The sequence below is a fragment of the Drosophila miranda genome, chromosome 3 (genome assembly GCF_003369915.1).
Source record: "Drosophila miranda strain MSH22 chromosome 3, D.miranda_PacBio2.1, whole genome shotgun sequence".
Classification (NCBI taxonomy): domain Eukaryota; kingdom Metazoa; phylum Arthropoda; class Insecta; order Diptera; family Drosophilidae; genus Drosophila; species Drosophila miranda.
This window is the reverse complement of record NC_046676.1, coordinates 22,691,527-22,705,720: the sequence shown is the minus strand read 5'-3', so window position 1 is coordinate 22,705,720 and position 14,194 is coordinate 22,691,527. Positions and strand designations below refer to the sequence as shown.

The following is a 14,194-nucleotide window of genomic DNA, read 5'->3' as shown; positions in this document are numbered from 1 at the left end:
AAAAAGACGATAGGCAGCACGGCATTTACGTGATTAGCACAGCACATCTCTGGGAAGCATATTAATCGTAATATTTACGGTATAGCGCCCTATAAGTATGATATTTTATTTTATTTTGCGCGAGTAACTTACGCTGCTTTGCCGTAGATACCACGGTAATGTTTGTCTGTATGCCAACAAATGGTGTATTAATACGATAGAGGACTGGTTTGCTGCTCGGCTGTCAGGAGTATAAGAGCCAGTCATAATATATCTAGACAGATCCGAGACGTGAACCTAATGGACAGCCATAGGATCCGAGACGTGAACCAAAGCAGGTGCTGAACAATTTCAGTGTTGGAAAACGAAAACAGAAATGTAACACATGAAATGAAAATTTCAAAACGATACTGCGCGCGAATCGGTACTGATAAGAACACGACCACGGGCTAGTAGAATTAAATGTAAGATGTGATGAAGATTGTAATTAAGAATACCACCAAAGTTTAATCCATATGTCGTCAAATTCAGCATTTCACACCGCTGATTTCGATTCAAAATGAAAACGATTAATGTAAGTTTATTTGGTTATGCAATGGTGGCGCGGTGCGTTTAAATAGACTTAGGGAGAAACTAACAGGTCTGGGACGATTAACGAATGGAATGTGTGTTTGGGGGCTAGAATAAAGTCTCTCGCATTGGCTTGTGTACTTGGACGTTGCGCTCCGAGTCACTGGAGGTGCTCTCGGCGGCCGTGGCGGCGGAGAAGCTGCCAGAGACGCGACGAGCGCTGGCCGAGTTCTTCCGCTTCTTGCGCTTTCCGCGCTCCAGGTCCTGCTCGGTATCCGAGGTGGACGCATTTGATCGATTTTCATCGGGCAGGGAGGTCAGCTCGGGCGCCAGCAGCTCTTGGAAGTCGCTGGCGATGGTGGACGAGGAGGCGGCCTTCTGGGTGGAGCTGAAGTAGTCCTCAATGGCCGGGTCCAGCTGGCCTGTGGCAGGATTCTGTTGTTCATGCTGCTGCTGCATGGTGTAGACCTGTGCGCTGACCTTCATAGTGGGTGGAGCGGGCAGCTTGGGCCTTCGCTTAGCAAAGGGACTGCCAGGCTTACTGCTCACATCGTCGTACTCGGGATCGGTGAGGAACTCCACGCTGGCGCCCATCATGTTGATCCGCTTAAAGGGCGGGATCTCGGCAATCTTTGGCCTGCGCTTAGTGTATGGACTGTTCTCGTAGCTCTGGAAGTTCCCAATCTGCTCGGCGCTCTGCAGGTTTTGTGTCTTCAGGTGCGCCGCCGGGAAGCGCGAGTCCTCGATGCTTAAGCGACGACTGCCCGATTGGTTGTACTCCATGTAGCCGGTGCGCCTGCGCGGACCGTACTGGGCTGTCCGTTCCTTGTCCCTGTTGGAGAGCATCTCCACGCTGCGGAATCTCTGGCGCGTGTCCAGCTGCAGTCCGTCCTCGCCCTCAGACTGGGAGGCATCGCCGTCGGCCTGGGTCTGGGAGCGACGAAGCTTTCGTGACTGCGGCCTGTTGCTTCCCGAGAGATCCACCATCGACTTGACGGGTCGCTCCAGTTTGGGCATGCGTAGGGCGTCTTCGTAGGAGGGAAGCAGACTGATCTCCTGTGCCTGCTGCAGGCTGGGGGTAGCTTCTTCCAAAAGGATGCGGTCGTTGAGGTCTCGTCTGAAAAGGGCGATAAATACTCGTAATACTCTTCTATATAGCTGATGATAGGATAGTTCTTACATACGACGCAGTTCGTCGTCATTCTCGGCATATTCCCTGTGATTCTGATTCCGCTTCCGTTTCTTTAGGAACTTTTGCATGCAGGCATAGCCGAGGACCATACCCCCGAGCAGGAGCAGAGTTAACATGATGATGCCCCAGGCCTTCTCCCCGCTGCTGGTGCTCCTCGCATTTACCATCCACACATCCGCGCAAGCATACTCCCATAGTTTGCCATAGAAAATGGCCGGAGCGGCGCAGCGCAAGTGATTCCTATCCTTGATCTAAAGAATGACAGTGTTAATCCAATCATAATCATAGTCATAATCCTACAGATGGTGACTTTATCCTACCTTGACTGGTTTGGTTGTGAGAAAGTCGTAGAACTCCACAAAGAGGGCATTATGGCAGTCACAGATCCAGGGATTGTCGCCCAGCCAGAGCTGATCCAGGAATTTGTTGCTTCGGAAATATAAAGGGGGAATGGGACTGGTCAGGCGGTTTCCATTCAGGTGGAGGTCTGCCAGTTCAGGGAACTCCCTGAAGGTATTATTTCGTACTGTAGAGAGCCTATGACCGGAATTCAAATTAGTATTGCCACAAATACAATTAGAAAGCAGACTGTTCTTACCTGCAGTTGGCCAGGCTCAGCTGCTGCAATGTTTCCGATCTCATGTTGCTTGGGATGTCACTGATAAGATTGTTGGACAGGTCCAGCTTCTGTATGGCCGAGAGACTCGACAGGGAGGAGCTCTCAATGGAGGTGATCTCGCACCAGCTCATGTTAATGGTGCGCAGGGAGTTGGAAACGATCCTGGTCAGCTTTTGGAGGACATTCCGGCTGAGATTGAGCTCCACGAGCACATCGTTGTTGCGTATAAAGTTGCGGTCGAGGCGAGCTATCTCATTGAAGGCCAGATTCAGCTCCTTCAAACGCCGCAAGTTGCTGAAGGCATCCTGCCCAATGAGGCGCAACACGTTCTGCGAGAGATCGAGCACCTCCAGCATGGTGTTATTGGCAAAGGTCTCGTTGTCCACCACCCGCAGAAGGTTGCCCCGCAGTCGCACCTCCGTGAGCACCGGCAGCCCGCTGAGATCGATTTGGTCAAGGTTGCAGTAGGAGACGTCCAGTCGTCGCAGCTCATAGGCCAAAATGAGGTCTTCGTCGAGGACGCCGAACTGCAGTTGCGTATTTCTCGACAGGTTTAGGGTCTCCAGGTTGGGCAGCGAATCGAGAAAGGGGCTGGACAGGCGTTGAATGCTGCAGTTGCTCAGGTCGAGCATCCTCAGGCTGCGCGAGGGCAGCGCCGCCAATTGGACCAGCTTGTTATTGGATAGAGTCAGGCGTTCCAGATTGGGTAGTTGATTGACGAGCAGGTCCCCGCCCACGGAGGAAATGCCGCACGAGGATATCTCCAGCTCCGTTAGGGACTGGCTGTGCAGCTGCTGGTACATCTCCTCGCTGCCAAAGCTGCCCAAATGGTTGCCGCTGAGGCTCAGCCGCTTCAGACTGGGCGTGTACTTGAAGGACTCACTGGGGCTGAGATCTATCCATCGGGCTATGGAGTTGTTGGCCAGCAAAAGAGTTCGCAGGGAGGTGAAACCGATAAAGGCCTTGCCATCGAGAGCGGAGATCTGGTTGTTGGACAGATCCATGTAGATCAGGGAATCTATATCGGCGTACTGGGTGGGGAACTCGGTAAACTGGTTCCCCGACAGATCCAAGTGCTCCACGGGCACATTGTCAAAGTCAGGGTACGTCTGCAGGTCCTTTCGCGAACAATCCGCGTACAGGCTGTCCACAATCCAGGTGCATCTGCACGGCCACGGACAGTTTACGGCCAATGTGCTGGGTAGAAGCGATCCCAGCTGCAGCAGCAGCAGAACCAGCTCCAGGCTTCGCCCCATGCCTGAAAGAGAGACGAGACGAATGCTAGTACAAGACCTGCCAATACGTTTTCTCATCGATGTCTTCCTGGTGCTACTTATTGCGCATGCATTTCCATCGGACCGCACTCTTATCAGCGCACAATATTCTTATTTAAACTGCTTTTGTGTTCTGTTCCAGTTCGAAATTGCGACGATTTGTAAGGCGCTTGTGTGACGTCACTATTCGCTTGGACTCACACGATTTATTCACCTGTTGGGATTTCTGTTGGGGTTATTTCCTCCTCTTCGCAGTGCACTCACTCCCGTTATCTTATCGGCCTTGCCTCGCAGCGGAGACGCAAAACTAGAGCAGCACCAATAAATGAATAATATCGGATCGAAAAGCAGATTCAGAGCAGATTCAAAAGCAGATTCGACGATTCTAATGTTTGACTGCCATTCCGTGCCAGCCACGCCCTCAGCATTGTACACTTTGCCCTCGGATTAGTGGGGAATTTTCAATGATTTTTCTTCGATGTGCAAGCGACCTGCCCGCAATACTGTCTAATACTGGCAGAGTGAAAAAATTACTCACCTGTTGGCTATGGGCACCGACTGACTGCTTCGGCTTCCCTTGGACTGATAAGATAACCCTCTCGCTGATAAGCAAAAGCTGAGGCAAAAAGCACGCCGATAGTATTTTTTTTCCCAACGGAAAAGTGTTGGTTAGGGCGATAAAAAGATTAGAGAACCGTTAAATATATTGAAACCGTTTTTCGAAATTTTCTAAGCTCTTTCCCTCGTTGGAAAATGTCAACAAATCATCGCGCTATGTCTGTCTGGGACTGCCACAATTGGAGTCGTTTAAGAGTGAATAGACTTGTCTGCCGCTGAAGTGCAAGTGCAACTGCAGCTGCAACAGCTGCTTAAACTGCTCGAGATTCGGGCGACAAATGGAGGCGACTTCGTCCTGATAGAGCATTAAAATTACCCATACCCAGGGGCGGACCCCGGCCGGAGCAGGGAGGCGACCTCCAGACACCTTTAACCGGATTTTCTCGTATTGTAATGAAGCGTAAGGAAAACAGAAACGACACCAACGACAGCGCGATAAAGATGCAATGCGAAATGAAAAATAAGACGAACCCAACTTCAGCCCGTCGCACCCCCATCTCATTCCAATCCGGAAAAAACAGGAGTCGGAAACAACAACAGCATTCGGTACTGACGTGTTGACAGAAAAATATTTGCGGCAAGGTGGGGTGAAATCTTAAAAAATAAAGTGGAAAATTATATCAAAAAAACCCATTGGAGATTGTATACTCTTAGAGTTGTTTAAGATATATGTACCTATATTAGTCATCTATATATCTTTGGATCGTCGTCGTCGGTGCCAGCGAGCGAAGGGGGTGGGAATTACTAGTATTAAGATTCTTTGATCTGTAGATACAAAAATTGGGTTTATTTCCCCAATTAATTTTGAGTAGCCCACACAGATGCACTTCTTCGTTCGTAATCAAACGAGAAATCATAAGGCAACAGCTAATTATATCTATCCGTACGGGCTCCCATAAGCCATGTACTTTTTGCGAGGATTAGGGTATCAAATAGAGTACGGTACGATTGTAAATGGTTAGCGACGACACAAATAGAAATAAGTGGATGCCTGGCATCGGGTGGGGTGCAGAATGGGGGCAGACAAAGTCGCCGAAGTTGAATGCAGAAGTCAGCGTAATGCCAAGGCTGATAAGCTCGTCAGGATACAAGTCCCCCATCCTCCACCCCCCATCGAAAATCCCCGCCGACCGATGGGTGTTCTCATTGATATTTCAAAAAAAAATTTCCACTATTTAATGCGACAAGAGCGGAGAGCGATTGTCGGGCACATTTTAAATTCTGTTGCCACACGCAACGCGGTCGCGGACGGATAACTGCACAGATAATGAGCAGCGCATCCCTCGCATCATTCGCATCCCATCCCTCCCGCCCCCCTTCCGGCTGTAGCTCTGGCCACGGCCGTGTCCTTGCCGTTTTAATGAAGCGCAACGGCTTTGTTGCCGCGACTTTGCCTTTTGTCCTGCTCCAGCCGCATGCCATGCCCCTTCTTTGCATGGGATAATTAGCGGCCGCCGCGATGCAAAGTCATCGCTGGCGTTGGGAATTTGCACAGTTGAAATCACAAGTTAATGCCGCAACGGTCCACGGAGCCTGCCTCCGTGGCGGTCCTCTGTGTGCTTTTGTTAATGGATTGATTTTGATTTTGAATTTTCTGTCTCGTCTAATCTGGGGCTGACTGGGTGCTTGGACTTCAGCAGCCTCTAGCCTTAGAGCTCGCTCCGTTTTATTGGGCTATTTCAGGCGATTTTTTAATAAGAAAAGAAGTGCTTTTTATTTATTTTCGCGGCACTTAGTACGGCCCTGTCCCTGCCGCACCACCCGGAGTGCAGTCAAAGTTAAAGTTCAGTTGAATGACAGCTGCGGTGTCCGCGAGATAAGCGCTCCACCTCATCCCACCCACTGTCCCAGCTGGAAGCAGAGTTACAGGCTCCGTCCGGCCTCCCACCCATCTGTCCATCTGCCAGAGGCAGCAGAAAGTGGAAACTGATAAAGGGAAAAGGCGAAATTCCTTGGGCTTCCTCAGGTGGAGAGCAGCTGGAACGGAAGTCCGCAGCTGAGATGGAGACCTGGAAATGGAAATGGAAATGGAAAGGGACAGGGACAGGGATAGCTACAGGGACACAGCGACATGGGCATCTTGCTGGCTTAGCATTTCTTCAGATGTCATAAAGATATCCCGCCAGAGAGCCATAGCCAGAGCCAAGGCCAGAGTCGGAGCATTTCCATTATGACTCCTTCTAATCGGCCTCATCAGAGAAATGCCTCCACATACACTCACGCCACATAAACGACCTAGTTCCGGGCTTTGATTATATTTTTATGCCTTAACGCCCTCCGAATAAGGTTGTTTTTTTTTTATTGTCAGCCTTTGTCGGGGGTTGGGTGGAAAACAATTTGCTTCTATCTGCAGAACGATACGTCACAGAGTAGAATATTTTTGATACACGAAGCAATTTATAGCTCGGGAAGGGGGCGATAAAGAAGAGTCTTCAATTTGCATACTCCCTGAGCTGGAGCTGGGAATGTCCTCTAGACAATTATATTTATTATTATTCAGTTATGCTTGAAACAGGTGGGGTGGGGTGGCTCGTTGGTGGGGGTAGGGCATGAAACATTCCCGCCTAATGCCTGGAATTCTCTTGATTTAGCTTGAATCAAAGCGAACATTTCTGTTCTGGCCAAATATCTTGAATAGCAATAAATTTCGATTTTTGTCCACTTAAATGCTTTATGAATTATAAGCTTAAGACGCGCCAACCGAAACCACCGAAACCACCCTGGCTCCCTGGCACCCGCTCGCACCCACTCGCACCCCTTTTGAACAGGGCGGGAAAAAACTTTCTTGTTCTGACAACCTGGCAAAGATTTAGACAAAGACCAAGTCTAGAGCAAATGCCAGTTACTGATAGCAGCTCCTGTTCCTGCTTCTGCTCCTCCACCATCTCCTCGGGGGTTTGGAGAGATTTAAGCGGCCAGGCTGGAATGGAATTCAGAAAGAGTCGGAGACGGGGCTGCAGCTGGAGCTGGAGCTGAGGCATAAAAAAGCACGGCCAAGCAGGAGGCAAGCCTTTCGCCAGGCCGGGCAAAGAAAGTCATAAATCAATTCGTATTAGTTTTATGAAATTTATACCTGCGGCGCACCACCAGCCAGGAGACAGCCAAGCCAAGGAGATGGCAGTACAGTAGCAGAACGGGTGGTGGAGCCAAGTGGGACAGAAAGTCCTTTGGCGGTTTAATGAGCAAATCTTTTTTGGCATCAGCACAAAGTGTTTTGGCGCCAAGCGTTTCCAATTAAGAACATAATTCATGCCCAGAGCTAAGACTCTGACTCTGACTCTGGCTGTCGCATCAACACACAAAGACAAACACACACCAAAGCACTATGGGACCGATCACCCCTATTTCTGGCCAGAACCCATTTTCAAAAAGTTGTTAGCCGCCAACTGTTTAACAGAGCTGTTCGCTAGCGAGAGCCATGTGCTGTTTACACGCACAATTTTTCTTGCATCATGGAAGTGCTATTTGAAGTGCAATTTTTACTTTTCATTTATTATTTAATTTAAGCACCGAGCGCAGCATATGTATGTCTGAAATCAGCTGACAAATTAAGTAGGCCAATCGCAAAGGCCGATTTCTTGTTTAAAATTAACAATGGTGCAACGCCTTTTGTTGACGATAACCCTTAGCGATTCTGCTGCTTTGCCTTTGACTGAAGGAAGCATGGACAGAAAGGGTATGCCCATATGGAGATAAATGCATTTATGGCTGCCCAAGCTTACAATGAGGTCATAAAAAATTATGTCAAAATTAAGCTTCAGACCTTAGGTTCTAAGTGATGTTGCAATGACGCGAAATAATTACAATTAAAATTAACAAAGGCAAGGTCGTACCCAACAAGTTGGTTGGCTATTTGTATGCCTCCCTAAACGCTGTGCAATGAACATAAATGGAAATTGCTAAACACTTTCCCAGGACTTTTTCAAGGAATATTCTGTGAAAACATAATACAATTCTGTGTTTCCCATTAGAAATAAGGCTTTTCTCGCACCCATTTTTGTCAAAATAACTTTTTCCTGGTTTTTATTATTGCCACAAAAAGTTGTCTGTCTTCCCATAGTGCACAGGCACATCCACACATATTGATTCAGCTTACACAGATGCATTCTCGTACAGGTTGCTACTTCAATAAGAAGAAAAAGTTAACATAAATCTAAAGGAATATTTATTAGAATATTTCTTACCTTTTAGTTGTTGATTCCTGGACGACGACTGCGCCGACTGCCATGGCACGGAGTGGACACTGAAGGCGACCGACTTGCTTTGAATTATCGCCTGACAATGGGATTATCATTTTTACATTTTTCCATCCGCTCAGTGCCCAGGGCCCAGTGGGCGGACGCCAGAGTCGGCCTTGGCTTAGCCTCCCTGGGGGGTCATTCGCAGTTGCCATAATTATCATCGTAAATTACGGATGCAAAGAGGCAAAGGCAAAGCAAAGGCAAAACTTTTTGGATTTTATGAAAATGAATTGAGATTGGACCTGGTCCTGGAATGGAATCTGCAATTGATTTAAATAGTCGTAGCCGCGTTATACCACAGTCGGGACACTAAATCAAGGCAGCCAAAAAGCTAGCTTCTCTCCGAATATCTACACGATGCCATCTCCAGGAGCAACACCCATTTTTTGGGGCAATAATCTGGCCAGCCAGAGGAGTGTCATAAATAATAATTAAACAACTCGCGTTGTTAAGTCTTTTTATTACGCGCCCAAGACAAACGACAGTTGACAGCGGGGTGTGAGTGGCAGGATGAGGGCGGCAACGGGCAATGGGGGCATGCAGCATGCAGGATAAGGTGCCCCAAAAGACAAGACAAGGGAAGGCTTAGAGCGGTAGCATGTGCGAGACTCTCACAAGCGCACACACACACAGATTCCGCTTTTTTCGGAAGACGCACAATTTTCCACGCAAATACTTTTCCAGCCAGGACGAAGACAGCACATGAGCCACGGAATAGGCGGGGGGGCTGTTGCACGAACATCCCTCCCTCCCTCCTAGGCAGGTGCTTGTCCCGCCTTAGAGCGAGGAGGATGCTAAGACGTAATTAAGGAAAATAAATAATAATCGCCCAATGCAGGCAAGGCAGCCTCGCAAGGATGTGAGGGTATGCATGCCATTGCCATGTCCTGGCCTCCACTAGTCCTCTCGCCCCGTCTGGACGCGTGCGTGTCAGCTGGCTCTCTCCAGTTAAGCCCTCCTTGTCATATTCTTATACAATATCTTAACATGGAACATGGCAGAGACCGGCCCGGATGGGTGATGGGTCGGTCGCCTTTATTTACGTAAGCCATGCCTATACCCCAGTCCGATAGTCTGAGAGATGCAGAGGCACACTCCGGCTTTGGCCAGCAAGAATTATTATCATTTGATGGCTCTCGGTCTCCGGAGTTTCCCAAAAAGGTTTAATGAGCTCAACAGGGTGGCGGGGATGGTCATGGGTCAGGGGTCAGGGGGAGTTTGGGACACCGAAACTATCTGTGTATGTCCGAGAAGAGATAAGTTTCACTAACGAATTGCCTTTTAATTGGCCATCCTAACTGGGGATAACTAAGCCAGAATGAGCATTCCGAAGAGTGTGGGATGCGATACAGAAAGCTCAGAAGGAACTAGGAAAGATCGAACACGATTCTCCTTTAATCTCAGCTGTGATTTTTTCGAAAAACACTGAGTTTGAGTAAACCACATAATGAGCCAGCTTCAATTTATTACCTCTCTTACCCAGAACAGTGTATTTTTCTTCTATTTTGGCAACCTTCTCATGGACTAATTTTGCCGGGTGCAAACTGAAGATGTCTGCCTGCAAAGGAAGATGCCTCTCCCTTGCCCCCCTCCCTCCCACCATGTTTGGAACCGCTGCGGTCCTGCTTGCAAAGTGAATGTCACAAATCAAAGCGGAATTATTATTACTTATGACCATTTAATTGGACTTGCGCTATATTCATTTGACTTTCGCTATGGTTTGTTTGCGCACTCAATTTGGCAAATGAATCGCCACCAACCACCCAGTACCCAGGAAGCAAGGACCGGTACCCGGACCCGGACCCGGACCCGCACCCGCACCCCGGTCGCATGGGGGGCCATGCGCCACCACCAAACCACTGTCAACTACTATTTTGGCTCGCGCGCTCATTAGTTTTATTGCCCCGCATATCAGTCAAAGCCGCAAAACTATTTATGTCCTCTGTCCCCTCTAGTGTCCTGGCTGCCTGGGTCTGGCTGTCCATCCTTTCTGGTGAAGCCAGGCGAGTCTCCTTTATGGTAGCTCTTGTTTTGTGCGCTCTAATTGCTGCTAAGAAATTTTTCTTTGATGGGAATTTGTTCTGTTGTGGCAAAAGGACCAATGGAATCTGCTAATGGAGAAGTCTACTTCCCCACCCTTCGGCGATTCTTTGCCGAATTCGATTGAATTTTTCCCTAGTTCTGATCATTTTCCGGCCGAGAGTGCTGCTGAGCATCTCTTAATTATTATTGCATTATTCAGATTTATTCCCCATTTGGCATCATTACGGCGATATGAAAAACTTTTCGAAAGCAAGATTTATGCTGCCACTCCAGGTCCTGCGGCTGACTCTCCTCTCTTCGGTCTATCACCTTTGGACCAAGGGAAAAGTTGTGGCAGCCTGCCGCAAGTACGCGGTATACTCGTAGTTAGCTATGTAAATGTTTTCTTTTTCGCCTGTTTACCTGTTTTCGTGTATTCCCATTTAAAACCCCTCGAAAACCGAGCGCCTACCGCCTTCCTCTTGGACCTGCAAGAGTGGGCGTGGCTGTAATTTCATTCGTGAGCCAACCACAGGTCGGTTGCTGCAGAGCGGTGCTAGAAATTTTAATTAATGGATAAAGTTATGCGAAATTTCCATACATTCCCAACCTCCACGCGCCTCCATCCTCTTCCATGCAAAACGCCAGTGTGGTCTAGAATGGAATTAAACATTTTCAGTAAATATTTATGATCGAAAGGGGTTGGGAATTTGCTGGAATGAACAATATGTAATAGGAAATAAGTGCTGTAAGGAAAGGAATGTTGCAGTATCTTTAATAGCTGAATATTCTAGCAGGTACTCGAAAATCCGTGAAAATCCGTGAAAATTTCCAAAGCTCCGGCAGAAAAATCAAGTGCAGTTCTCCTCTCAAAGGTTTAATCATGAAAGAGAAATGGAGAAAAATAAGTTCTATGTGCAGGTTCTTAATATTCGATACTTATGCTCGATAATTCAGGAATTCAAATAATTCAGATCATATTTGTAGTGCGGGTATTCTGCCGATAACAATATCCATTCCAATAGGACAATGCCTTATGGTTTCCGCTACCATTTGTTAACGTTATTGAAGCAACAGTTTCTCGACTTATTGCAAAATTCATAAATCAAAAGAACACCCAATATGCAGGAGCTAAAGAAGCTCTATAAATTTATAAGCAAGAGCCTTCTTGGGACTCGAGCCACCCCTCGCCATTACCTATCTGGTTCACTCCTTCTTACAATTTTAATTTAAAAGTTTGCGATAACAAATGATGCCCAGCCCCTTCTATCCCCTTCTCCATCCACACCACACATAAATACCCACACTCCCTGGCACACATGTACTTAAAATCAGAAATAATGTGCCTGATTTAGTAACCACACGGAGCCCCGCCCCATGCCCTCTACTGTCCTGCCACCCTGCCCAAGCCCAAGGAACCGCCGCGACCACCCACACCCTGCCATCTACGAATGTCTGCGGGATGTAACAAAGGCGAACGAACGAAATAAAGAAATGAAAATAAGTAAACTTTGGCGCTAATAAATTGTTTCATATCTGCGGCGAAGATGTAAGAGGGCTAGAAAGAGATGGAAAGTGTTGGAAGACGCGGAGAGAGAGAGAGAGAGGAAGGCAGGCGAGCAGATAACTCATACGCCGCGTGCCACAAGTCACACTGAAACGAAGCTAAATGTGCTTCGCTCCTTTTCAAACGAGTTTTGCCATTTTTTTCTGCTTCTGCTGTACGTATGCATATTTATTTCCCCTTTGCTTATCAGTTACTTACCAAAAATTTCAAACAAGACCAAAAGACAGAGCAAAAGAGCGAAATAAAGCACATATGAGAAATGGCCAAACACATTACGACTGCAGCAGCACATTAGACCCAAAGTGCCAGTGGCCATGGCGGGTAATGGTGGGGGTATTCCATCCACCAATCTCACCTCAAAGGAAGTGCATACCAGCACAATTTATGAAGTCTTTCATGGAGCTCGCTGTCTTTTATTTAACGTCTGTATATATAGCATATAGTAGATATACAAGTGACAATATATAAATGATAAATGCAACAAAGAAGACACTAAATAACAACTGTAGCGTCGAAGCAGGTATTCCTGATTCGCTGGTCTTGGGGAATCCTCTCAAATATTTTTTAGAAATGATTGCCATGGGTAAACAGTGGTCCAAACCTAGTTCACATTTCAGTCAATTTAAATAATGGGATCTATGACCATTATCCATTTATTTGAATACCCTCTTTAGATTGTTACAGTCTTTGAACTATGCTTTCATGCGTATGCTGCCATGTTATCACGTCAATGTTGTCATCCGCTTGACGATTACGTCGGAAGTTGCAGGGAGTCTGGCAGTCGAATCCAAGCCATCCACCAAGAATGCCAAGAGATTTTTTAGACGTTACTCAAAATTGGAACATATCCGATTCCATCCATTTTCCCGTTCTCCATTCTCGATTACCCATTAAAAAACCAGTTTTCATATAAATTTGACAAATTTTATTTATTTAATCATTTAATAATTGCTGGGGAATATAGTTCTATATATTTCTATATATATAAGATATCTGTGTTTATGAGTGTTTGTGTGTGTGTATTTATTGGTAAGATTGTGTGTCTGTGTGTGTGCAGGTATGTGGATGCTTGCAATAAATTACAATATTACTATAATAGTTGTATACTGATCTAAAGACTTAAGTAACTAATGGAACAATTCATCAAACACTATTATTTTTCAGAGTGTAGTTTTAGTTAATTAAAAGGGGGATTGTGGAAGGGCTTAGGTATTAGATACCAAGTTATTGAAAGAAACGGATCATATGTTATACATGCTATATGCGGATGCCAAGAGGGGATATGTGCTAGGTATGGACAGGGGCGATGGCTTCTCAAATAAGGCAGGGCGGAGGAGAACTAAACTTAGGCTAAAACTTAATCTGCAGATACAGATACTCGCACTAATGCAACTAGGCCAAAAAAAAATTCACCATGCTTAAGGAATACGTACCTAGAATAACATTCATTATATACAGATCGCAGATCGTAGACTACGACAACGACTCTCGAAAAAGTTGGCTTTCTTTGGTTTGCTTATTCTTAATGGGCTGCCGCTCTGTCTGCCCCTCTCTATCGAATTTCTAAGAACTAAATAGATACATAGATAGAAGTAGAAGTAGAAGTGGAGGAGAGTGCTAGATATATGTGATAGGGCTCAAGTCTATCTGGTTATAAATTAGTTATACATGATCTATTTGCTCTAATTTTCGCTATCTGTTTCGCATACTGGTAACTTGTAACTGGGTTAGTTCCTTCCGTCTAATAATACTTAGAGTGGACTAAACTAGGGATTATTTATTAGTTTATATAGTATATATGGTATAGTGTTTTTTTCATAACTCCTGCGCCTGCATAGTATGTGTGTGGTGTGTGTCTCGCTCAAGTATTTACAAGGAAGAAATGCTTCGGATACTTTGGATTTATTTGACTCAATCCCGCTCCTCGTACTTGGGCACAAAGGAGCTCAGGCCTCCCAGCTGTCCGCACTGGTTATTGTCGTACAGGGACATCTTGAGGCGCTTGCACTTGGCCCGACGGTTCTTGAACCAGAACTGGACATTTTTGCTCTCCAGACGCGGGAACTTTTGCCTGAAAGGAGCAGATCAAACCAGAGAAACAGAGGAGTTAGC

At 46.7% G+C, this 14,194-nt stretch overlaps 2 protein-coding genes across 3 annotated transcripts in view; both read right to left on the bottom strand.

Moving 5' to 3' along the window:
• Window positions 1-543: 543 nt before the first annotated feature.
• On the bottom strand, window positions 544-4,151 carry LOC117185930. Its single transcript, XM_033391763.1, has 5 exons — window positions 3,849-4,151; window positions 2,340-3,618; window positions 2,062-2,278; window positions 1,730-1,992; window positions 544-1,666 (listed from the first exon to the last, which is right to left on the bottom strand). Exons 2-5 carry the CDS (start codon window positions 3,614-3,616, stop codon window positions 658-660), a joined length of 2,766 nt encoding a protein of 921 aa, XP_033247654.1. The 5' UTR covers window positions 3,617-3,618; window positions 3,849-4,151; the 3' UTR covers window positions 544-657.
• Window positions 4,152-13,054: 8,903 nt separating this feature from the next.
• LOC117188099 (homeobox protein cut) overlaps window positions 13,055-14,194 on the bottom strand; it is a 46,394-nt gene continuing 45,254 nt past the window's right edge. For both annotated transcript variants that reach the window (XM_033391430.1, XM_033391431.1), the window contains one exon: window positions 13,055-14,153. In XM_033391430.1, coding sequence (XP_033247321.1) covers window positions 13,994-14,153 — 160 coding nt within the window. In that variant the 3' untranslated portion in view covers window positions 13,055-13,993. The remainder of the gene's footprint in view (window positions 14,154-14,194) is intronic.

What these genes read in the sequence shown, in the direction of transcription:
- LOC117185930 (XM_033391763.1), bottom strand. Translation starts at nt 3,616, where the DNA reads ATGGGGCGAAGCCTGGAGCTGGTTCTGCTGCTGCTGCAGCTGGGATCG. An exon ending in TCACAACCAAACCAGTCAAG is followed by an intron (nt 1,993 to 2,061) that starts GTAGGATAAAGT and finishes GTCATTCTTTAG; the next exon opens with ATCAAGGATAGGAATCACTT. An exon ending in GACGACGAACTGCGTCGTAT is followed by an intron (nt 1,667 to 1,729) that starts GTAAGAACTATC and finishes CGCCCTTTTCAG; the next exon opens with ACGAGACCTCAACGACCGCA.